This window comes from Dipodomys spectabilis, unplaced genomic scaffold, assembly GCF_019054845.1.
Source record: "Dipodomys spectabilis isolate Male_0828 unplaced genomic scaffold, ASM1905484v1 ptg000178l, whole genome shotgun sequence".
NCBI lineage: Eukaryota > Metazoa > Chordata > Mammalia > Rodentia > Heteromyidae > Dipodomys > Dipodomys spectabilis.
Window position 1 is genome coordinate 6,145,264 of NW_024870855.1, and position 25,805 is coordinate 6,171,068.

The 25,805-nt window shown below is 44.2% G+C and overlaps 1 protein-coding gene across 4 annotated transcripts in view; it reads right to left on the minus strand.

The window, feature by feature from the left end:
* Cdk13 (cyclin dependent kinase 13) overlaps window positions 1-23,879 on the minus strand; it is a 108,368-nt gene extending 84,489 nt beyond the window's left edge. For all 4 annotated transcript variants that reach the window (XM_042694972.1, XM_042694970.1, XM_042694971.1 and 1 more), the window contains exons 1-2: window positions 22,570-23,879; window positions 2,687-3,337 (exon numbers count right to left, since the gene is read on the minus strand). In XM_042694972.1, the coding sequence (XP_042550906.1) occupies window positions 2,687-3,337; window positions 22,570-23,792 (1,874 nt within the window). In that variant the 5' untranslated portion in view covers window positions 23,793-23,879. The remainder of the gene's footprint in view (window positions 1-2,686; window positions 3,338-22,569) is intronic.
* Window positions 23,880-25,805: the final 1,926 nt, after the last annotated feature.

Here is a 25,805-nt window from a genome sequence, read left to right on the forward strand (position 1 = left end):
TGAGTTCAAGCCCCACAACTGCAAGAAAAAAAAAATTTAATGTTGCAAGGGCTAAATGGTATTCAGCAAAAGTGTACACAAACATTTTCACACAAAGAAACACTGGCTGAATCTAGATGGAGTTCAGAATTGATTTTCTTATTCTTTCCACTCTTCTAAATGACTGAACATTTACAAATATATCAAACAAGGGGTTAACATCATAAAATAAACAAGTAATAACTAGTGAAGTACAGATTTGCAAAAATCAAGAAGTCACACAAAACACCCCAATTAACTAGGTGCCAATAGCTCACACCTGTAATACTAGCTATTCAGGAAGCTGAGATCTAAGGGTAGCAGTTGGAAGCCAGATGGTAGGAAAAGTCCATGAGACTAATCCAATTAACCACCAAAAGGCCAGAACTGGAGCTGTGGCTTAAGTGGTAGAGTGCTAGCCTTGAGTAAAAAACACTCAGCAACACTCCCTAGGCTCTGGGTTCAAGCCCCAAGACCACCTAAAACAAAAATAAAGACAGAAGCAAGAAGTAGAGGTGTGGGCTCAAGTGGTAGAGCACCAGCTTTGAGCAGAAAAAAAGCCAAGCAAGAGTGCAAGGCCCAGAATCAGCACACACACACACACAACGACAGATATAAAAAGAATGTCCTCCTTAGGCATTCACAAAGATATGCACTTAATTCTCCAAAACATTCCTAGGAAAAACATATTCCTAAAGGACATATAAAGAATAAAGTTCAGAACCACCACCTGTCTCACAGAATCTGGATTTCCAGTAACTCGTTACTGCTCACTAAGTGCAAGCCCTCTACTTGCTAAAAAGCCTATTCCTGAACTACTCAAAAATTACAACTCACTTTGTTATGAACCTTCATGCTCCTAGAGAACAGTTTATCCTGATAACATCATGGAGTATTTCAATTAGGAACACCCAATCACTTTAGACAGATTCTTCCAACATTTTGACTGTAGAAAATACCTCAGTGGATATGAAACAAGTCAATTAAGCATATATATGTTTTAAATATACCTACTAGCTACTCAGGAGGCTGAAATCTGAGGATCATGGTTATAAGCTAGCCTGGTCAGGAAAATCCATGAGACTCTAACCTCCAAACAGCCACCAAAAAGTCAGAAGTGGAGGTGTGACTCAAGTGGTAGAGCAAACCTTGAACAAAAAGCTCAGAAAGAGAGCTCCTGGGCTCTGAGGAGTTCAAGCCCCCAAGATTGGCAAAGACCCCCCTCCCAAAAAAAACCTAGAAAATTGCCCACAATAGGGAGGAAAAAAGCTCCAATTTTTTCATAAAAATGGTTAAATGGTATAATGCAATACCATAGTCAATCCTATGTTCATGTCAATATTTAGGTGCATACATTTTACAGTAAATTTACAGTATAACCTTTGTCCCTTTAAGAATAAAATGTTTCAGGCTGGGAAGGTGGCTCAGTGGTAGAGTGTTTGCCTTGCATGCATGAGGCCCTGGGTTCAATTCCTCAGCACCACATAAGCAGAAAAAGCCAGAAGTGGCACTATGGCTTGAACTGAAAAGCGAGGGACAGTGCTCAGGCCCAGAGTTCAGGCCCCATGAGGACAAAAATAAAGAAAAAAAAAATGTTTCAAAATAAAGTTACATCCCCAAGGAAGAGAAATAACAAAACGCTGAAACAAAGACACAGGATGACCAATTGCAACTAAGATACCTACTAGACAGTATATTGGAAAGGAACATCGAACTTCGGGCAGCAAGGGGGGTAAGGAAGGATAGGAGTGTGGGAGCTGAGGGAGGGAAGGGATAGTGGGACAATAACAAGGAAGGGAAAGGGTAACAACGATCGACAAGTAATGTACTCATTGCCTTACTCATGTAACTGTAACCCCTCCATACAACGTCTTAACCATAAAACTTTTTTAAAAAAATAAAGTTACATCCCCAGTATTCATAATAGAAAAAAATTTTTTATTTTTTTTTTGGGGGTCCAGTCGTGGGGCCTGAACTCTGGGCCTGGGCGCTATCCCTCAGCTCTTCAGCTCAAGGCTAGCGCTCTACCACTTGAGCCACAGCACCACTCCCGGTTTTTTTCTTTTTGCTTATGTGGTGCTGAGGAATCGAACCCAGGGCCTCAGGCATGCAAGGCAAGCGCTCTACCACTGAGCCACCTTCCCAGCCCCATAATAGAAAAATTTAAACATATCAAAAAAATACTTTTTATTGGCTTGTATAATGTAAGTATTCCCTAGTTATAAGCTAAAGTAAGTTAAGAGTTAAGACTAAAAGTAACTAGGTAATAAAACCACTAAAAGCAATAAAATTATATAAAAAACTCATAAATAAATATATGCTTGCAATAATTTTATCACTTAGGGCAAACTCTCATAAAATGTCTTGGCTGAAGTATCACCAAGGAAACCTATGGCAAGAGAATATTGGCATTTCTACAACCAACTCATCATGAAATACATATCCAAAGGCAATGACAGTAAACTTTTCTTACATTTCTCAGCATAAACTGTAATTTTCTCAGTTAGAAACAATTACTTCAGATATGTATAACAAAGAAAATTCATTCAATTAAAGCATTTTTTTACTAATTTTTGGAAAACAAAGCAGGGAAAAATCAAATCATTTCTTACTTCAAACAGATATTTTCCCTTCAAGTAGTTAATGAAACAATTTTGTCTTCACTTACCTATCAGCTTCTTTATCTTCAGGCAGCATAGGAGGCAAAGGTAATGGTGGTAATGTAGAAGTCACTAAAGCCACGTGTTGCTCCTTCTCCTTGGCTCCTATGCTTGGTGTAAGTGGTTTGGTTTTCTCTTTAAGAGATACTGGTTCCTCCTTTGTAGCAGCAGATTTACTCTCCTTCCCAACTACAACTGTTTTCTTGGTAGCTTTATCTACAATCAAATTATTATCTACCTTTGTTACCTGAAGAGGTGGTTTTGTTTTTGCCTTGTCATTTTTTAAAGTTCCACCACTTGAGGGAGAAGGTGCATGCTCAACTTTAACTTTCTTCACATCCTTCACATGGTTGGTTTGTGATGTGCTGGCACCAGTTTCTGCGTTCCCCTTGGTAGGTGTAGAAGCTTTGGCAGCCTTGGCAGCTGCCTCGGCAGCCTTCGCTGCTTCTGCAGCTTTTGCTGCCTCTGCAGCTCTTGCTGCCTCTGCAGCTCTTGCTTTTTTATTCTTGTTCAATTCTGCTGCCAGGCTACTCTTCAGAGTCAATGTACTGGGAGAAATGCTAGAATGACGACTTCTGGATCTAGATAATCTGTGCCTGCTACGAGATCTTGAATGCCTAGATGAATATGGGCTTCTGCTTCGGGATTTGGCCGACCGTCTGGTAAAAAAATAATTAAGGTTTAGTCATCAGAAAAGTTCAGACTGAAATTTACAAAAAAAATACCAACTTGAGTCTCTGAAATGAAATAGAAATTTATCTAATTTCAAAATCATAACATAAGGGGGCTGGGCTCAATGACAGAGCACATGCCTTGCATGCCAGAGGCCCTGGATTCGATTCCTCAGCACCATATAAGCAAAAAGAAAAAAGCCGGAAGTGGCGCTGTGGCTCAAGTGGTAGAGCGCTAGCCTTGAGCTGAAGAGCTGAGGGACAGCGCCCAGGCCCAGAGTTCAGGCCCCATGACTGGACCCAAAAAAAACAAAAAAACAAACAAAATCATAACATAGCCCTTTTTTTACTTTAAAGAAACAAATGTTATAAAGTATCTGGTGGCAATAGTTTTCTTAAAAATAGACTGGCTAGGGCTGGGAAGGTGGCTCAGTGGTAGAGCGCTTGCCTTGCATGCATGAGGCCCTGGGTTCGATTTTTCAGCACCACATAAGCAAAAAGAAAAAAGCCAGAAGTGGCGCTGTGGCTCAAGTGGTAGAGCGTTAGCCTTGAGCTGAAGAGCTGAGGGACAGTGCCCAGGCCCAGAGTTCAGGCCCCACGACGGGATCCAAATATATATAGACTGGCTTTCTCTTAAGCCATGTAGCGTGCACAGTTTTCCTTAATAGTGTACTCTTTTTTCCTCTCTATTGAACTCCTTGTTTTTGCCACTATTGTTTCTCTGGCCAACCAACACTCAAAGACAGGGCTAAATGAAAATATGCTTCAGTAAGAATAAATAAAAAAAAAAAAAAAAAAACTGGGAGGAAAATCATTGACAAGGCATTTGATCAGCTCAGAAAAAAAAATCCAATATGGAAATACAACTGACAACAGTAGCAATCGGACCTACATATTTACTGTTTCTACACCTCAAAACTCTTGTAATCAAAACGAAGCAAGTAAGCAATGCTGTTTACAAAAAGTGAGAGAGAAACATCTTACCATGAGACAATAACCATCTCTGAGGAAACCATCTCATTTCAGAAACACAGAAATTCACAGTCAACACATGAATAATAATATCTGTACCCACATAAACATCAGACATTCTCAGGATGTACAGTTTCGAACAGAAAATATACTAAAACTAAAAAAAAAAAAAAAAAGACCATTCTTAACTTGCAGTAATAAAGTAAACAGCAAAAAATTTAAGTCTTAAAAAAATTCTTGCTGGCACTGATGGCTCATGCCTATAATCCTAGCTACCCAGTTCAAAGCCAGCCCAGACAGGAAAGTACCTGCTTGTTAAATGGAGTGTTAATTTAAATGGAGCCGTGGCACAAGTAGTAGGGTGCTATCCTAGAGCAAAAAAAATCTCAAGGACAGCACAGGCTTTGAGTTCAAGCCCCAAGACTAGCACCAAAAAAAAAAAAAAAAAAAAAGAAAGAAAGAAAGAAAGTTCTTGATATTACTTCATTTGACTGTAACAGAATAAAAATTTACTAAGTACTATTATCTAATTTCTCAGAAGGGAAAAGCACAGAGGTAAATATAATTCTCACAAAAGAGATATGCCACAAGTACTATATAGTCTGAACTACAACTTGGGGTTTAGGCGCTTGGCTTTTAAAAACCATAAAAAAGGGCTGGGAAGGTGGCTCAGTGGTAGAGCGCTTGCCTTGCATGCTCAAGGCCCCGGGTTCGATTCCTCAGCACCACATAAGCAAAAAGAAAAAAGCCAGAAGTGGCGCTGTGGCTCAAGTGGTAGAGCACTAGCCTTGAGCTGAAGAGCTGAGGGACAGTGCCCAGGCCCAGAGTTCAGGCCCCACGACCGGACCAAAAAAATAAATAAATAAAATTTTTAAAAAACCATAAAAAAATGAAATATTGGAAAATGAAGGTGTGGCTAAAGTGGCAGATTGCCAGCTGCAAGTTAAAAAACTAAGTAAGAACCTGAGTTCAAGCCCCAGTACCAGCAAATAAGAGACAAAAAGAAAGAAGAAAAAAGAAAGTAAAGAAAGGAGGGAGGGAGCAGGAAGGAGGGAGGGAAGAAAGGAAGGAAAACTACTTAGCTCAAGGAGAGCGCTCTACCATGTGAGCCAAAGTGCCACTTCCAGTTTTCTAGTGGTTTACTGGAGATAAGAGTCTCATGGACTTTCTTGCCCAGGCTGGCTTTAAACCTCAATCCTCAGATCTCAGGCTAATGAGTAGCTAGGACTACAGGCGTGAGCCACCCATGCCAGGCTCCTTTCTATGTTTCTAAGAGACTTCTTCAAGAAGTTTTTACACAAGTCAAAATAAAACTAGAATTGCAAACTCAATTGACTAGCACTCATTGTTAAGTAGGCTAGTTAGAATCCTGTGAAGACGAAGCATGATATACCATTCGTTCAAATACATCATAGTCTCTGCAAGAGGCCATGTCTCCTGAAAAATGTGCCTGACTAGTAAACATGATTTCTGGCAGAAGTAGGAGTGGCAGGCAGAAGCTCTGTGAGGTCTTGGCATAAGGATGGACATAAATCAATTAAACAAAACAGAGTCCATAAATAAACCTGCATACTTACAGGCACCTGAGCATGGATAAAGAACAGTGCATTTACTAAGAAGCTAAAACATGGGTCTTTGGGCGGAGAAAGGGAAACAGCAAGAGGGAACACAAATGGAAAAAAGAAGAGTGAGCAATACAGTCATTACATGGAAGGGATAACAGTAATGGAGATACATTGTACTCACAACCTGACTTTCTACATTAAAACCTCTTTGTACAACTACCTAATATCCACGAAACTCTGATCTCCAATTAGTTTCCAAAAGGCCAAAGGAGCTGTGGATCAAAGTGACTTTAAAGCGCTAGCCCTGAGCTCAAAAGCTCAGTGACAGAGCCCAGGCCCTGAGTTCAAGCCCCAAGATTGGCACCCCTCCCCAAATATAAGAATAATATTAACAATAGCAATAATAATCATGAACAAAAATATGCATTAGCTGGGCACTAGTAACTCACACCTGTAATCCTAGCTGAGATCTGAGAATCGTGTTCAAAACTAGCATGAGCAGGTAAGTCCATAAGAGTCTTATCTCCAATTAACCAGCAAATAGCCAGAAGTGGAGCTGTGGTTCAAGTAGTAGAGCACTAGGATTGAAAAATTAAGGAAGCTGGGCATCAGTGGCACCTGTAATCCTAGCTACTCAGGGGGCTGAGATCTTAGGATCATAGTTCAAAGCCAGTCCTGGGAGGGAAAATGCTGAGATTCTTATCAACAATAAACTACTCAAAAATAAATAAATAAATAAAGCCAGAAATGGTAGAGCACTAGCCTTGAGCAAAATAAGCTCAAGGACAGTGCACAGGACCTGAATTCTAGCCCTAACATAGGCACACACAAAAAAATGATTGTATTCATAATCTGACTTAAGTCAATTACAAATAAAAAAAATGCCTAGAACTCAGTAACTAAAAAATAAAAAAGGAAGAGTCTTTTCAATAAATAGGAACAGGATAACTGAATATACATATGAAAAAAAAAAATCACAGCCCTTTTTACTCACCATACACAAACACTAATATAAGGTAGGGCTAAATCTATAAAAACCTTTGGAAGAAAATACAGGAGTCTTTATAATCATGGATTCAGCAAAGCCTCCTAAGAATACCAACACTACAATAATAGAAAATAATAAAACTATAAGCCAGACGCTGATGCCTCACATCTGTAATTCCAGCTACTCCAGAGGCTGAGAAGTAAGGATTGCAGTTCAAAAGGCAGCCCAGCAGGAAAGTCCGTAAGACTCTTATCTCCAATTAACCAACTAAAAACCAAAATGAAGATGTGGTTCAAAGTAGTAGAGTGCTAGCCTTGAGCAAAATAGCTCAGGGATAGTTCAAACCCCACAACTCTCACACACACACTCTCATGCATGCTCCCCCCCCCTCACTATTTTTTTTTCTGGGCCTGGGCGCTGTCCCTCAGCTTTTCAGCTCAAGGAGAGCGCTCTACCATTTGAGCCACAGCACCACTTCCAGTTTTCTGGTGGTTAATTGGAGATAAGAGTCTCATGAACTTTCCTGCCCGGGCTGGCTTTGAACTGTGATCCAAAGATCTCACCCTCCTGAGTAGCTAGGATTATAGGCATGAGCCATCAGCACCCGGCATATACAAACTTTTTTTAATAAATTTTTTTATTGAGATTAAGTGATTACATAAATTTCACACATTTCACAGTATTGTGGGATAGTGACAGTTAAAGTCACACATTTTAACATTCATGAGGCACATTGTCATTATCATGGTCTATAAAGCTTATGGACTGTACAAAATTTGACACTACAGCTATTTCTTCCAAATCGGGTGACATGTACATTTCTTTCCTTTTGCTAAGTGTAAGTTGTTCCCTCTTCCTCATTCTCTCCCTCTTATTGCTGCCCTTGAGTTGCTGAGTTCATTTTCATCAATGTCTAGTGCAGCCGACAGCCCCGCTGCTGTATTTTTTTCCATTTGTGTTAACAATTGAGATAATGAAAAACTATTTGCAACTTATTTATCTAATTGTATAAACTCTTAAGATTAAATAATAGGAACACAACCAGAGGAGAGCATGGGATCTCAGCACTGCTTAAAGCTAAGGCAGGAAGGTTATAAATTTGAGGCCATACTGAGTTACACAGTAAAACCTTGTCTCAAAAAAAAAAAAGTAGCCGGGAGCCAGTGGCTCACACCTGTACTTCTAGCTACACAGGAGGCTGAGATCCAAGGATCGAGGTTCAAAAAGCATGCCCGGGCAGGAAAGTCCATGAGACTCTTATCTCCAATTAACCACCAGAAAACCGAAAGTGATGCTCTAGCTCGAAGTGGTAGAGCACTAGCCTTGAGCTGAAGAGCTGAGGGACAGTGCCCAGGCCCAGAGTTCAGGGCCCACAACCAAGAATTTAAAAAAAAAATTTTTTTTAAGAAGAAGAAAGAAAAAAAGGTAAATTAGTAGCCAGGCACAGTAGTACATGCATGTAGTCCCACCTACTTGGGAGACTGAAGCAGATGGAATACCGGCACCAGGTGTTTGAAGTCAGACTGTGCAATCTAGTAAGACCCTGTCTAAAACAACCACCACAAAATTACAATGAAAATAAAAAATAAAGAAACTAACTGTTAGCATTTCAATGGTATTATTTTATACACTAGAAAAAAATTACAAAACTGAAAGTATGAGCTGGGAAGGTAGCTCAGTGGTAGAGCGCTTGCCTTGCATGCCTAAGGCCCTGGGTTCGACTCCTCAGTACCACATAAGCAAAAAGGAAAAAGCCGGAAGTGGCACTGTGGCTCAAGTGGTAGAGCACTAGCCTTGAGCTGAAGAGCTGAGGGACAGCGCCCAGACCCAGAGTTCAGGCCCCACAACCGGACTCAAAAAACTGAAAGTATGTCTTTAAAAACTGTACCCTTCCTTTATATTCCTATGCCACATTACAAGAAAAAAAAAAGAACACATGGTTGATATTGTATAGATTTGCTTAAACAAGTTCTAGTCCACTGAGAAAAAAGCATGCCTCATTGAACTATGCCCTGAGATCTGTTTTTAAAGCAAGAAAAATGACCTATCAGGTGTTGTGCTGCGTATTTACGATACACTAAGATTTAAAAAAGAAATCTCATGAGACTAAATCAAAAGGTTGAAGCAAACAAAATGGTAGGTAAATTCTCACCCAACTGTGTGAACTCAGAAGTAGGACATGTCAAAGTACTGAAAAAGACTAATACTACTCAGGAGGCTGAAATCTGAGGACTGAGGTTTGAAAAGTAGGCCTAGGCAGGAAGTCTGTGAGACTCTTATATCTAACCACCAAATAAAACTGCAAGATACCACTACATCTCCACTGTAATGGCTAAAGTGGAGCTATGGCTAAAGCAGAACACTAGCCTTGAACAAAAATGCACAAGGACAGCACCCTGACCCTGAGTTTAAGCTCCAGCAACCAGAAAAAAAAAAAAAAAAAAAAAACTTGGTGGGGGGAAGGGTGAAGGGCACTCATCCACTATTGGAGGAAGTATAAACTAGGGTAACAACTATGAAAATCAGTATGAAGAATCCTCAAAACACTAAAAATAGACCTCCTATATGACCTGCCATACCACTGTTAGGGACATATATCAATACACAACAAAAAGGGTAAACAAACTGTCTGAGTGTATAAAAATGGAACAGTAGAGTTGGATGAGGTTGTGTGAGGAAGAGGGCAAGGGAAAAGCAGTGGAGAGAGTTGGAGAGAATAAAACTGGGATACATTGGTATGCATGTGTAGAAATATCACAATGAAATGTCCCTAATACCACTACTGTGTTTCTAATAAAAAAAAATTAAGACACTGAATAATCTGACTACACCAAAGCAGAGTTGGAGACATAGCTCATTGGTATGAATGCTTGCCTAGCAACCTTAAAGCTCCAAGTTCAAACCCCAGGACCAAAAGTATAAATCATACTTTAAAGAAGCATGGCTGCCAATGTTCAAGAGGAAGTATACTCATTACCTCACTCATGTAACTGTAACCCTCTGTATAGTACCTTTACAATAAAAAAAAAGAAAAAGGAAAAAAAAAAAAGAAGCATGGCTGCCAGAGCCAGTGTCTCATGCCTATAATTCTAGCTACTTAAGAGGCAGAGACCTAAGGATCACAATATGAAGCCAGCCTAGGCAGAAAAGTCCCTATGATGCTCTTATTTACATAAACTATTTTAAAAAGGCAGGGAGTGGCTGCTGTGGCTCAAGTGGTAGAACGCTAGTTTTGAGCACAAACAGGCTCAACGGCAATGTCCAAACCCTAAGACCAGAGGAAGGAAGGAAGGGAGGGAGGGAGGGAGGGAGGGAGGGAGGAAGAAAGACAAAACAGGCTAAGTTGTAATTTATAAAAATTTCAAACTTTTCTTCTCAGAAATTACTGTTGAGGGGCTGGGAAGGTGGCTCAGTGGTAGAGCACTTGCCTTGCATGCTCGAGGCCCTGGGTTCGATTCCTCAGCACCACATAAACAAAAAGAAAAAAGCCGGAAGTGGCGCTGTGGCTCAAGTGGTAGAGCGCTAGCCTTGAGCTGAAGAGCTGAGGGACAGCGCTCAGGCCCAGAGTTCAGGCCCCACTACCGGACCCAAAAAAAAAAAAAAAGGAATTACTGTTGAGGAAAGCCAGCAACAGACTGGAAGAAAGCATTTTGTAAAACATATTATCTGAGCTGGTGGCTCACGCCTGTAATCCTAGCTACTGAGGAGGCTGAGATCTGAGGATCACAGTTCAAAGCCAGCCCAGGCAGGAGAAAGTCTGTGAAACTCTTATCTCCAATAAACCACCAGAAAACCGGAAGTGGCACTGTGGCTCAAGTTCAAGCCCAGAGTTCAAGCCCCATGACCAACAAAAAAAAAAAAATCTGTATCCACAATATATACAGAACTCTTGAGACAACCTTGTCCTTTAAAAATACGGACAAAATACAGTGAAACACTTAAAAGATATGAAGGGCAAAGAAAGGGATATGAAGGACAAGTTAAGTATATAGAAAGAAGTTCATTATTATTTGGAAACTTCAAATAAAACTGCAAGATACCACTATATCTCCACTGTAACGGCTCAAGTAAGAATAACCAAAAAGCAAACTTTAATGTAGATGGGACATAGCTTGTAGACTGCTGACTGAAATTTAAAATGGGACAGCTATTTTGGAAAAGAATATTACGTTTTACTAAGTCCAACATCCAACTTACAATTTAGCAATCCCACTAATCCACTCTAGAGAAACAAAAACAAAAGAATGATACCTAGACGTTAAGTAGCTCTAGCTAAAATCTGAATTAAAGACTAAAACAAGAGCCTGAAACTTTAAATGTAGTAGGAAAAAGAAGTCCAAAGGTATGGGGGAGGACACGAGGGAGAGGGAAGATGAGAAGGGGGAGAGGAGGGATAAGTCAAACTAAAATCCTTCTGCACAGCAAAATAAACAATAAAGAACTACTATTTAACAGAAATTATCTGATAAGGGGCCTGAGTTCAAGCCCCAGGACAGACACACTGTTAGACACACACAGTTGTTAAAAAAGACTAGATTTAGCAGGTACCTGTGGCTCACGTCTAGAGGCTGAGAGCTGAGGATCAAGGTTTGAAGCCAGCCAGGTTGGGGAAGTCCATGAGACTCATTACCAGTTAACCACCAAAAACAACAACAATAGAAATGGAGGTGTAGCTCAAGTGGTAGCATGGTACCCTTGAGCAAAAAAAGCTAAGGGACATTGCCCAGACCATGGGTTCAAGACTAGATTTTGGCCTGGCTTGGTGGCACTCAGGAAGATGAGGGAGAAAGATGAGTTTCAAGCCAGTCTGGTCTACATAGACAGACCTTGTCTCTTAAAAAAAAAAAAGACAACAAAAAACTGGGGATTGGGCATGATGGAGAATACTGTAATCTAAGTACTCAGGAGGCTGAGGCAGAAAGCCCTTGAGTTTGAGGACAGGCTGGGATATATAGTGAGTTTCAGGCTAGCCTGGACTGCTAGTGAGAGTCTGTCAAAAAAAAAAAGGTTTATAATCAAGAAAAGAGGTGAGGGGACAGAAACAGACCATGTAGGTGTATGAGGCCTGACGGGGGGGATAGTGCTAGTGGGGAGGATAAAGGAGATTGAATATAGTCCAAATAGATTATTTGTAACTATGAAAATGAAACAAAGAAACCTGTTGGGGATGTTCCATTGGGGGAGCAGGAAAAGCCAGGAGGGTGTTGTGGAGGGGGTAGAATTAATTGGAACTTCTGGAAGTGTAACAATGAAATCCACCCCCCAATAACTAATATCAGCTAATTTTTTAAAAGAGGATTCAGCCTTAACGGTAAAAAAAGAAAAAGAAAGGAGACCTAAGCAGGGGTGCTGGTGGCTGGTAGCTATAATTCTAGCTACTCAGGAGGCTGAGATCTGAGGATCACAGTTTAAATGCCAGGCAGGGCTTTAACCACCAAAAAAGCCTGAAGTGGAGCTGTGGCTGAAGTGGTAGTGCACCAGCCTGACCAAAAAAAAACAAGGGACAGATCCCTGACCCTGAGTTCAAAGCTCAGCACTGGCATATACATATACGTACATATATATATACATATACATATACATACATACAGAGAGAGAGAACTGGGGAGGGAAGATATTTAGTTTTGACAATGGATGACTGTGAAATACTGTCACTCAAAACACATTCACATATGCCCACACACAAATCTAAAACCTTCTAAAATAAGACATTACAAAGAGTTAAAAGACACAAAACAGACTCAAGAAAATACCTAACACAACACAAAGTATCTCTAAACAGTTCCTCTAAATTAAAAAAAATCAAAAAATTAGAGAATCAAACATATGACAATGTATTCAGCCTTACTAGATATCATAGAAATGTAAATAAAAACAATAAAGATATCTGAAAACTCCAAGTGTTGGTAAAATGGAAAGAATAGGTGCTTCCACACTATTAGGTAATACAAAGTGGTAAAAACCTTCTAAAGCTGAGCAAAAAAGCTCAGGTACAGAGCCTAGGCCCAAAGTTCAACCCCCAGGACTGGCACCACAGGAGAGAGGAAAAACAAAAGTTCATCCAAGTGAATTTGGCCAAACAAACTATGCTATTTATTGATACAACAGAATACTAAAAGCCAACAAAGAGAACATAGTGGAAGGTACAAAACAGCACTGTACATGATTCCATGTAGACACAACCTTCTCCCTGCCCACATGTACATAAAGAAATCTAGAAAACATATAGAAATATCACTGTAAAACCCATCTATATAATTAGTATATGCTAACTTTAAAAAGTAGGGGCTCAGTGGTAGAGCTCTTGCCTTGCAAGTTTGAGGCCCTGGGTTCGATTCCTCAGCACCACATAAGCAGAAAAAAAAAAGCCGGAAGTGGCGATGTGGCTCAAGTGGTAGAGTGCTAGCCTTGAGCTGAAGAGCTGAGGGACAGCGCCCAGGCCCCATGACCGGATCCCCCCCGGCCCCCCCCCAAAAAAGTAAGCAATCTAAAAGACCATCATCAAAATGTCAAGGTAACTGGATCCAGGTCACTTTTAATCTCTCATACTTCTCTATACCAACTGAAAATCTGTTAACAGATGAAAAATAATAAAGAATATAAAAAAATATATTCAAGTGGTAAAATTATTAACACAATCTTAGACAAAATGTATTTAGTGTAAAAATATCCTAGTGAAAGGGCCCATATGTAACTTAAAATGCAGAAAATCAGGGAAACTGATAAACCTATCTACCACTTTCAGTTCCTCTAGCTCCCCTTCTCATTTTTGTTTTATGCATATTCCAATCTTCATCTACATTTGGTGCTCTAATATCCATTTTGCCTTCCAAATGTGTTACAAAATAACCCTTTGCCAATTTACATACAGAAACAAAGGAACAAAAAGCACTGATGGCACCTATACTTCTGAGTCTAACTTGCTTTTTATTTTTAGATTTTTCTGCTACCAATTCCTACTTCAAAGATTATAAATTTCAGGCTGGGAAGGTGGCTCAGTGGTAGAGTGCTTGCCTTGCATGCCTGAGGCCCTGGGTTCAATTCCTCAGCACCACATAAGCAAAAAGATAAAAAGCCGGAAGTGGCACTGTGGCTCAAGTAGTAGAGCGCTAGCCTTGAGCTGAAGAGCTGAGGGACAGCACCCAGGCCCAGAGTTCAGGCCCCACAACTGGATCTCCCCCACCCAAAAAAAAAAGATTATAAATCTCTATGTATGAAACAAAGCCAACCCAAAACAAAAATAGCAAAAGCCAAAACCAGCACAAAAAAATAAAGTGAGATCCATAGAAAAAGTACAGTAGGGGAGCTGGGAAGTTAGCTCAGTGGTAGAGCGCTTGCCTTGCATGCCTGAGGCCCTGGGTTCGATTCCTCAGCACCACATAAGCAAAAAGTAAAAAGCCAGAAGTGACCCGTGGCTCAAGTGGTAGAGCGCTAGCCTTGAGCTGAAGAGCTGAGGGACAGCACCCAGGCCCAGAGTTCAGTCCCCACGACCGTACCCAAAAAAATAGAAAAGAAAAAGTACAGAAGGGAAAAGATCAGAATTATTCATGTGAGTATAAGCAACCTTCATTTTCAACTAACATTTTTCAGCAATGTCTACAGTTTAAAATAAAGTCTGATATAGTATAGTCAGAAATTTTTTCCTTTTTTTTTTTTTTTTTGTGCCTTCCCTGGGGCTTGAACTCAGAACCTTCGTGCTCTGTGAGCAGTTGTTTTTTGGTTTTTCTTTCTCAAGGCTAGGACTCTACTGTTTGAGCCACAGCCCCACTTTCTGCTCTTTATTAATTAGAGATCAGTCTTTTTTGGACTTTCTTACCGAGCTAGCTCTGAACCACACTCCTCAGATCCCAGCCTCCAGAGTAGCTAGGATTTAAAGCCTAGCTGTTCAGAAAATTTCTACCTTAAAGATAAATTCAAATTCACAAGAAAAACAGATTACTTTGATCAGTAAAACTATAAATATAAAAAATAGGTCTGATTTAATTCTACTCATGCTAACATGACCAGCACTTGTAACTCATTCCATTAAAGCAGAAGCAAAAAGAGGGATAATCTTAAATTACTTCCTTTTTAGTTAAAGCAATTACTTCCCCAATTCTGTAAACCAAGTTTAGAGATGCAACTGGTATTTGTGTAGTAAAACAATGCACTGGAAAGTGTCTTCAAGGAGCCTACAATCTAGTTGGGGGAAACATCACTGTAGCCAGCCAACTAAATGAAATAGTAAATGTGATTTCTAAAGCTCTGTAACAAAGATAATGCTAAGTGCTATGGTAACACAGGAAGAGAAATTACCTTTTTCTAAATGAGTAAACATAAAATTTCAAAGTAGGATGTGGAGAAGACAGGAAAAGGGTTTGGCATGTCTCCATTCCCAGCCTAACAGTAAGTAAACACACAGAGAAATAAAAATACCTCTGAAGATAAAAGTTTTGATAGAAGGGAATGAGATCACTGAAGGCATTAACTGAAAATGTATTAGAAAACTTAGCCTTATTTTTTCTTTTCAGGTTCTGGGGCTTAAACTCATGACCTCACAATTGCTAGGCAAGCTATCTACAATTGGAGCCACATCCCTAGTCTTTTGCTTTTATTTTGTTCTCCAGACTTTACCCAGGTTATCCTCTAAGCTTCCGGGAGTAGCTCAGATTACAGGCAGGTTCCACCACATCCAGGCTATATACAGTTATGGTTGTTGTTGATGTTTTGCAACATTGGGGTTCTATCTAACACAGGGTCTTCTGCTTGCTAGGCAAATGCAATCTGCCCCCTTTCAGGTGTGTCCCCAGGCCTTTTTGCTTTAGTAATTTTTCTGAATGGGGTCTTGTGCTCATGCCCAGGATACCCTGAACTTCGATTCTTTGTATTTACGCCTTCCTCAGAAGCTAAAATAGGGGCTGGGAATGTGGCTTAGTAGTAGAGTGCTTGTCTAGCATACATGAAGCCCTGAGTTCAATTCCTTAGTACTACACAAAAAGAAAAAGCTGGAGGTAGTAGCCCTGTGGCTCGAGTAGTAGAGTGCTAGCCTTGAGCAAAAGAAGCTCAGGGACAGTGCCCAGGCCTTGAGTTCAAGCCCCGGGAGGGCAAAAAAAAAAAAAAAGGCAGCTAAGATAGCAGATGAACATCTGCCCAGGCTAGCTAATCTCCTAGTTTCTGCCTCTCCAGTAGCTAGAATTATTGGAGCTAGTCACCCTTCCAACAAAGTTTAAATTCTACAAAATGGGAAGGACATGATTTCACCAGATTTTATGAAAGTCCTTCCAAAAAACAAGGGATGTAATGTTAACAGGAAGTATAAACAAAGGCTGAGAGTGTGGCTAAAGGGTAGCTGGAGAGCTTATAAATAGTAAAACCCTGAGTTCAAGCCTCAATACAATGACTGAATGAATGAATGAACTAAAGCTAGAAATGGAAAGGAGGGAATGCTTTAGTGTTTAGGAAAGAAATGCAGCTGAGAACTGAACAGATGTTAGTATCAGAGAAAGTGGAAAAATTGGCAGAATGATCACAACTGCACTTTTTTCCCCCCTCCTCAGTCCTGGGGCTGGAACCCAGAGCCTGGGCACTATCCATGATGAGCTTCTTTTGCTCAAGGCTAATACTTTATCACCGAGCCACAGCACCACTTCTGTTTTCTGTTTATGTAGTACTAAGAAATCGAACCCAGGGCTTCATGCATGCTAGGCAAGCAATCTACCACTAAGCTACCTTCCCAACCTGCACTTATTCTTGTATTCTCTATTTCTTTCCATCAAGTATATATTAAATCTATGAGTAACTAACAGGCACTCTGAAAATTCTGAAATATTCACTTGGATTTGAGTATTTTTTGAATTTTCAGGATAAAACACTCCTGACAGAAGTATTCAATATGACAGCCTACCAATGATCTCATTTATTTATCTCTGGAGCCCACCATCTCTTTCATATTCTCAGGATGTATATAATCAAGTTTTCTGCTGTTTCCTGGTACAGTGGAATGTCACTGATGTAGGGGAAGACCAATTATACATAATAATTTATTGTACTGATTGTAACCAAACTGACTTCAGTAACTTTACATCAACACATCCTACAGGAAAGCAATCATAATTTTTCAAAATGTAATGAAATCTTTTTTAAGTACCTTCGGAAAATTTTCGAACAAAATAGAAAAAAAATCTAGAAAATTTAAGCATCCTCATTGTCCATAAACACTAGATTAGGGGTAGAGATATAGCTCAGTGGTGAATATAGCAATGGATATCTTGTCTAGTAGGGGAGAGACTCTTTGCACCAAAATAAATAAATAACCTTCAAAAACAAATGAGCTGAAGCCAGAAACCAGTGGCTCAAGCCTGTAATCCTAGCTACTCAGGAGGCTGACATCTGAGGATCACGGTTCAAAGCCAGCCTGAGCAGGAAAGTCTGTGAGACTTTCATCTCCAATAAACCACCAGAAAACCAGAAGTAGCACTGTGGCTCAAGTGGTAAAGTACTAACTAGCCTTAGCTGAAGAGCTCAGGGACAGCACCCAGGTCCAGAGTTCAAGGCCCACAACCAACCAACCAAAAAAAAAAAAAAGAAGAACAGAATAAAAATTTGAAAATTTTTTTGTGATTTTGTTTTGTTTAGTTTTGAAGACAAAACCTGGCTATATATGTAACTCAGGCTAATCTCGAATTTTACCAAATAGGTCAGTACGTAAGATGGTCAGCACCCCTGAATATCAAATACAGTTTAGTTCAACACACTATTTAAGCATGTACTTTCAACCCCCAAGTGTGAATCCAAGCTGACCTTGGAGCAAATAACTTAAATTTTTGGAGCTTGAGTTTCCCAATCCATCAATGGTTGAAAGTTTCTATCACAAAGGTTTGGGAGTCAATGTCCCATTAGGCATTTATCAATGCCGTGACACTCTACAGAACACTACAATCAATACCACTCTCTTCTTTTCCTTCTCATTACAATTCACATTTATTACAGGGCCAATCAGGAGGATTATGTGGCTCTGAACATCTCAAAAGTCAAATAGTAGCTGGGTGCTGGTGGCTCCACACCTGGCCTGTACAGTAATTCTAGCTTCTCAGGAGGTTGGGATGGATCATGGTTCAAAAGCCAGCAGAGCTGGAAAGTCCATGAGACTCATCTCCAATTAACCACCAGAAATCAAGAAGTGGCACTGTGGCTCAAAGTGGTAGAGCGCTAGTTGAGAAAAAGAGCTCAGGGATAGCACCTGGGCCTGGAGTTCAAGCCCCATGACAGATTTAAAAAAAAAGAAAGAAAACCTGATAAAGCTAAACAAGTTTAAAAGATATGAAAATAATTACAAGAAATGCATGAGCTGAAGACTAGAGATTCAAATGAAGACAAAAGTAGGTTGTGGAGCAGAAATCACTTGAATAGAGGGATTTACTCTAGGATATGACAACATGCTATTTTGAATGCATATGCACTTTCTTAAAAATATCTACACTGATAGTTCATTAATGGGTAAACCATGAGCTAGGAAAAGATCACATTGCTATTTCTTACAGCATAACACATGCTCTACAATACATACTTAAAGTATCTACAGCATGAACAGTTTGTTCAGTAAAACTTACCTATTCAACAATTATTAAGTGTGCAAGGTACTGAGTAGAATGCTGAAAGATAAGCCAGTTGCCTTCATGAAGCTTACATTTCCAATCATCTGTTCATTAAAGAACTTGAGTCACCTACCACAATTACAAAACTCCAAATAAAGAAGATTTTATTTGGGGGGTAGAGGGTTGTTGTGGTGCTTGAACTCAGGTCTCAAGCCTCCTGGGTAGCTAGGATTACAAGAATAAGTCACCAGAACCTGGCTTAAATAGAGCTTTTTATATAAAGCTAAAGAGAATTCAATTTTTTACATAATACTACAAGTGAATTCAATTAACTGTCCAAAACAGTAATGACATATTTATCTTTAAACTCCGAAATTTTGCTTTATGCTTTTAGATTGTTTTTGTTTTTTGACAACACTTGGGTAAAGTTAAGCAAGACTTTTACCACTTAAGCCATACCTCCAACCCAAAACTTAAGTTTTTCTTTATTTTTTGGCCAGTCGTAGGGCTTGAACTCAGGGCTTGGAAACTGTTCCTGAACTTCTTTTTGCTTAAGGCTAGCACTCTACCACTTGAGCCACTTCCAGCTTTTTCTGTTTTTGTGGCACTGAGGAATGGAACCCAGTGCTTCATGAATGCTAGGCAAGCACTCTACCCTTAAGCCACTCTCCCAATCCATAAAACTTAAAGTTTTTCTGTCAGCTATTTTAGCTGTTAGTTCTAGTCCCCATGTTTAAGCAGAACATATGATAAACAATAATTAACATGATGCCAAAAAGAAAAATCTGTAAACCATTCCTTAGGTAAAAGAGACTTTGGTCTAAACAAAAAGACCTCAAAGACATGACAAACTGTCCTCACCATTAACCTACCATACAAGGTTGCTTAGTACCATTCCAAAGAGTTAAATATAGCAGTTAATAGTTGAATAGTCAAACTATTCAACAATTCAGGCATTTTAGATATCTGTAAAGATGAATACATTACAAAAGTCAAATTTTTCACTTACTTATAGTTTAGGAAAAGTCTATTTCAATAGTCTTGCTAAAAAACTGGGCTAGGGGGGTGGGGGGGTGGGGAGGATGTGGGGGGGTAGGAGATGGGAAGGGATAACAAAGGAGGAGGCAACAATGCTTGATAAGAAATGCACTCATTACCTTGCCCATGTAATTGTAACCCCTCTGTAAGGTATTTTCACTAGATAGATAGATAGATAGATAGATAGATAGATAGATAGATAGATAGATAGATAGATAGATAGATAGATAGATAGATAGATAGATAGATAGATAGATAGATAGATAGATAGATAGATAGATAGATAGATAGATAGATAGATAGATAGATAGATAGATAGATAGATAGATAGATAGATAGATAGATAGATAGATAGATAGATAGATAGATAGATAGATAGATAGATAGATAGATAGATAGATAGATAGATAGATAGATAGATAGATAGATAGATAGATAGATAGATAGATAGATAGATAGATAGATAGATAGATACCTGGGCTAGTCTCAGGTTCAACCTTGGAAAAGGGAAAGGGAAAAGGGAAGAGCGAAGGGAAAATGGAAAGGAAAAGGGGCGTAAGGGATGGGAGGAAGCAAGAAGAGGCAGAGGCAAAGGGAGAAGAAGAAAGCAAACTAGGTAAACCAATATCAGAACTCAAGTCCAAAATCTAATGGAGCTGGATACCTCAAAATAATATGCTTCCTATTACTGCACATATTCAGCACATACCAAAAGGCTACCTGTGAGGAATGTTGGCTAAGACATTCAAAAAACTTCTAAAGAAATTCCTTTAGAAATACTGGTGGTTGCCGGGCGTTGGTGGCTCACGCCTGTAATCCTAGCTACTCAGGAGGATGAGATCTGAGGATCAAGGTTCAAAGCCAGCCAGGGCAGAAAAGTCCATGAGCCTCTTATCTCCAATAAACCACCAGAAAACCAGAAGTGGCGCTGTGGCACTTGCCTTGAGCTGAAGAGCACAAGGACAGCGCCCTGGGCCCAGAGTTCAAGCCCCAGGACCAACAAAAAAAAAGAAAGAAAGAAATCCTAGTGGTCCATACACCAGGAAAAGGCTGAATTATTGATGATCCTCTAGAATGCAAAGTTCCTGAGGACAAGGACTTACCTTTCTTTCCTACTAAATTCCAGTCACTAAAACAGCTTTACTAAGGAGCATGTAATAATAAATGCTCAGTGAGTATTTTACACAGATACTCCTAATCATACAGACCCTACCATATTTTATATAAAACATACTGTTACTGTATAATAAAGGACCTTACTAATGTGTAGAAACTAAAGCCTAATGGCATAAACCCAGTCTTAAGTTTCATCACACACTTAAAATTGGTATAGTCCTGAAACCTAATAAAGTTTACAATATAAATTCAATTTCAAAAAGTGTAAATCATTCAGCAAATCTAAAATGTAACTTGGGGCTGGGAAGGTGGCTCAGTGGTAGAGCGCTTGCCTTGCATGCATGAGGCCCTGGGTTCGATTCCTCAGCACCACATAAGCAAAAAGTAAAAAACCGGGAGTGGCGGTGTGGCTCAAGTGATAGAGCGCTAGCCTTGAGCTGAAGAGCTGAGGGACAGCGCCCAGGCCCTGGGCTCAGGCCCCACAACTAGACCCAAAAATAAACAAACAAACAATAAAATGTAACTAAGAGGAAATAGGTCTATTAGCTATATTTGGCAAAAGAGTTGTAATAGGCAGTAAGTATAGATGAAGAAATCTATACAGATGTTTTGGTTTAAAGACCCAACTTGTTTCTATTCACGTCTCCACAGTTGCACCTGAAAGAGATCAGCCAATTTTACAAATGCATTTCCGGTTCTGAGGTATGACATAACCCAAACTTAGGGGTCATATACTCAACATCCACTTAGCTACTAAAAACTAGAACCAGTAAAATAGAGCAATACAGCCAGGCACCGGTAGTTAACACCTGTAATTCCCACTACTTAGGAGGCTGAGATCTGAGGATAGCGGCTTGCTCAAAGGCAGCCTGGGAAGAAAAGTCCATAGACTCTTACCTCCAGGGAATCACAGAAAAAGCCCGAAGTGGCGCTGTGGGTCAAGTGGTAGAGTGCTAGCTAACCTTGAGCAAAAGCAGCTCAGGGACAGCATCCAGGCCTAGAGTTCAAGCCCTAGGACTGGCAAAAAAAAAAAAAAGAGCAATACCCTACCGTACGGCCTATTAGGTTCCATTCATCTTCAAAAATATAAGAACCTACAAGATAACAAAATATTCAAAAACTTTGATTCACTCCGTGTCATGGAAAAGGATGTACCAATGTATGCACTTTTGTAGTAAACTACTGTATAACTGGACACAGCCACAAAGAATTTACTACAATGTCACTTGGTTAAAATGTCTGAACGGAAGATCCTAATATTTAAAGGTCTAGCTAACCCCACAGAAGTTTCCGGCTTTCATGGCACGAAAGTCACTTGTTACCCTGGGACACGCCACCCATGCTACTGGTTCCGTTGAGTAGGATCACAAACCATCAGAGACATTACAATCTTGTCACTTGTTTTCTACTTTTTTTTTAATTATACTTCTGAGAACTCAGCCAAAAGGCTCTTCCACACAAGAATATCGCAAAATAATCCTCTTGGTGTTCAAATTTTATTACTACCAAGTTCCACGTGGGAAACTTTTCAGAGGCTCCTTTCACCGTCCCCGTACTAACCAAGTCTAATTCCCGTGCAAGCACCAGATTCTGACTGGCCCCCTCTACCTAGGTCCCCCCAAAACCCTGGGCCTAAGAACACCTCTCCTCCCACAGAGCTCCCAGGCGGGAGTAAGGCCCCGCCCCGGGGGCTGAGCCCCACGGCCGGTGCGGGCAAAGCAAAGGCAATGCCGAGGGGCTGTAAGGGCTGTTGGCGCAACAAGTCTGAAATTCGGAACTCCCGAGGTCCGCCCGCTCGAGGATCCACCCCCGCCCCCCCCCGACGCCCCTAAACGGCTCCCGGCGCGCGGCCGGCCTCCCGCTCCCAGCAGTTGCGCGGGCCTCCCTCTCCGGGGCCCTGAGGAGCCCGGCCCCACCTTCCCTGCCCCCGGGGAGGCGGCCGGGGACCGGGCCGGGCGGGGGACTCACCTGAGCACCGGGCTGTAGGGGCTGCGCGAGCGGCGCCAGCTGCTGCTGCTGTAGGGGCTGGGGGACACGTCGCCGCCCCGCTCGTACGAGCTGTGGCGGCTGTAGCTGGGCGAGCGGCGGCGGCTGTAGGGACTCGGCGAGCGCGGTGGCCGCCGCGAGTAGGGACTGCCGCCCCCTCCGGCCGGGCTCGGGGACTTACGGCTCCTCAGGCTCTGCGACGCTCGGTGAGACACTGGGCTGTCGTCCCGGCCTCCCAGCGGGCTCAGGGAGCGCTGCCGCCGCCGGTAGGCCTTGGGCTCGGCCTTGTCCTCGCGGTAGGCCTTGGGCGGCTCCTTATAGGCCGAGGGCGGCTCCTTGGCCGACTTGGTCCGGCTGCGGTGACCCTTGGGGTCCCGGTCCTTGCGGCTGCCGCTGCCGCTGCTGGACGTCGCCGACGCGCTCTTGCGCCGGCCGCCGCCGCTGCTACTGCTGCCGCTCTTGGCGGCCTCGGCCCGCTCCTCGCCGCCGTGGCCGTGGCGGCCGCGGGACTTGGAGACGTCGCTGCCGCCGCGCTGGCCGTCCCGCCGCCGGTGCTCGCGGTGGCGCTCCTTGCTGCGGCCGCTGCTGCCGCGGCGGTCCCGGCGGGGCCTGCGCTCCGAGCCCTCCCCGCGCCGCTGGGTGCCGGAGGAGGAGGCCGGACTCCCGCCGCTGCCGCCCGTTCCCCCGGCAGCCGTCGCCGCCGTTGCCGCGCTGGCCGCCCCCAGCAGCAGCCCCTGCTCGGACTGGGAGCTCACATCCTCGTACTCCGCCGGCGGGGTCACACCCCCGCCGCTCCCGGCGCCGGCGCCGCCACCGCCGTCCTGCTGCGGCTGGGGCAGCGAGAAGACCCGGCGCTTCTCCGCCTCCTGCCCGGCGCGGGGCCCGCGGCGCCGCTTCTGCCGCCCTCCTGCGCGCCTCTTGCCTCTCGCCAGCCGCTTGACCTCCAGAGGGGGGCCGGGGCTGAAGCAGGAGGAGGAGGCCGCGGCGGCGGCGGCTGCGGCGGCGGCCGTGCCGGGGGCAGCCAGGAAGAGCAGAGGCGGCGGGGGCGGCGGCGGTTGCAGGAGCTGCGGCTGCAGGAGCGGCAACAGCAGCGGCGGCTGCTGAGGGGACAGGAATCGCCTCCGCTTGCGGCGTTCCTCCAACTTCTTCTCCGCCCAGCTCAGGCCCCCGCCTCCCCCCAGCGCCGTGTCCGAGCTGCTCGGCATCGCCAGGAGCCCGCCGCACAGCGCGGCGCGGGTGCGGCCTCCTCGGGGTCAGATCCCGGCCATCGTCCCCCGCCGGAAACGGGAGCGGTGGGGACGGCGGAGGGACACGGAGCCGCGGCGGAGAGGCGCGCCACGATAATCCGGGTCGGGACTCGGGTCCCCGGGTTCCAGGTCGCGGTAGGGTACGCAGCGGCCTCCGGGCCCGAGGGAAGCAGGAATCCGAGCCGAGGAGCCGGCGGCGATCGCACTCGTTGTCCCACTGTCGGCAGCAAAAAGAGAGGAAAAAAAAAGAAAAAAAAACAACCACCAGATGCGCCGGGCGCCGGCCCGCGGGAAGGCCGGAGTCCTCCAAGTGCCCCCGGGGTGGGGGAGCGGCTCGGCCGCGCGGGGGCTCGGGCCGCGCAACGCGGAAGTGCCGCCGCGGCCGCCGCTTCACTCCATGGCGCCCTGACGTCGGGGGCGAGCGAGGGAGGGAGGGGAGAGGGCGAGACAACAACACGCCTCCGCCGCCCGCTGCTCGGCGTCGACGTCGTCCTCCGGGGGTGGCGGCGGCGACACCCCGCGGGTGCCTCGGAAGGAAGCGGCCTGGGCCTGACAACAACTCCCGGCCTAGGGCCTGGCGCACTCTGCGGCCCACGGGGACAGGCGGCGGGGCGGGGCGAGGCGGGGGCGGCCGGGCCGCGGCTCCCGGCCCGGGCGGCGGGTGTGCGGGGCTGGGCGGGGGGCTGTTTCCGAGGAGATGGGGGCGGGGGCGTTTCGGAGTCGGGGGCGGCCGGCTGAGGCCTGGACTTTCTTCCTCAGCCGCCACCAACAGAGGTGGCAGAGCGGCCCTCCTCCCTCCACGAGGAGGCTCCGGGCTTGCGCGGCCGGCCCCAACTCGCCCCTCCCCTTCCCTCTCCGCTCCTGGGAGGAAGGGCGGGCGGGCGGGCGACAACGCTCGCTGGTTGGGCCCTGAATCTCCACTACCCCTCCCAGCTTCTCTCCCTTGGCCTCACCCCCTCCCTGCCCCGCCCCTCAACCCTGACGCGAGGTCGGGAGCGCGCGCGCACGTCACGCTCCGAGAAACCTGAAGGGGAGTGGTGGCGGAGGGGGGGGGAGAGGCGGGAACACAGTTGCCGCGCACTGGCGTGCTCGCTCCCGCTGGGAGACTGGCCGTCCGCACCGGAAGTGGCGTCAGAGGGACTTCCGGGGAGGGTGAGGCTGCGTGCGAAGGAGGGTTAAAGAAAGGGGAGGACTCGTACGCCGCCGGCAGCTGTCGCACGCCGTGTCCTGGGACGCTCTCGAGGGTGGCGGCCCGTGGCCGTCGTCCCTCGGGCCTGTGGCACGCGTAGCTAGCTAAGGCCTTGAATCTCCGCGGCCGCCGCCCTGTGTCCCTGCTGAGTGAAGGGCCACAGCGGGTACGGGAGTCTGGGGACCGCAAGGTTGCGGGGAACTGGACCGGGCCGCCGCCGCGTCCCCCTCAGCCAGGCCCGGGGGCCGAACCGCGGGAGAAGAGAGCTCGCGAGAACCCACCGTAGCGCACAAGTGCACTTGGTAAACACAGCCTGGAGTTTTGCTAACTCTGAAGTTGACTTAGGAGTGGGGGAAAGCCTCGCCTCAATCTGGGAACGAATGGAATGGCCACGGCACTGCCGAGAACCAGACACCAAACCTGTGGCGCCGCCACACGTAACTTCAAGACTTCACACGGCATTTTTGTCCTAGCGGGATTGCCCTTCACTAATAGGCTGATCAGTATAATTTGATTAAAAGTTAAATGGCTTATCGCTCTTTAGTGTGTTTGGAAAGAAAAGCTAAGCCGTCCTTTCGCCCTTTCACAAGTTTATTAAGATCATCAGCTAGCCGGGCGCAGGTGGCTCTCACTTGTAATCCTAACTACTCAGGAGTCTGAAATCTGAGTGTCGCGGTTCGAAACCTGCTCGGGCAGGAAAGTCCTTGAGACTCTTCAATAAACTGCTCAGAAAAAGCCGGAAGTGGCCTGGTGGCTCAAGTGGTAGAGCGCTAGCCTTGAGC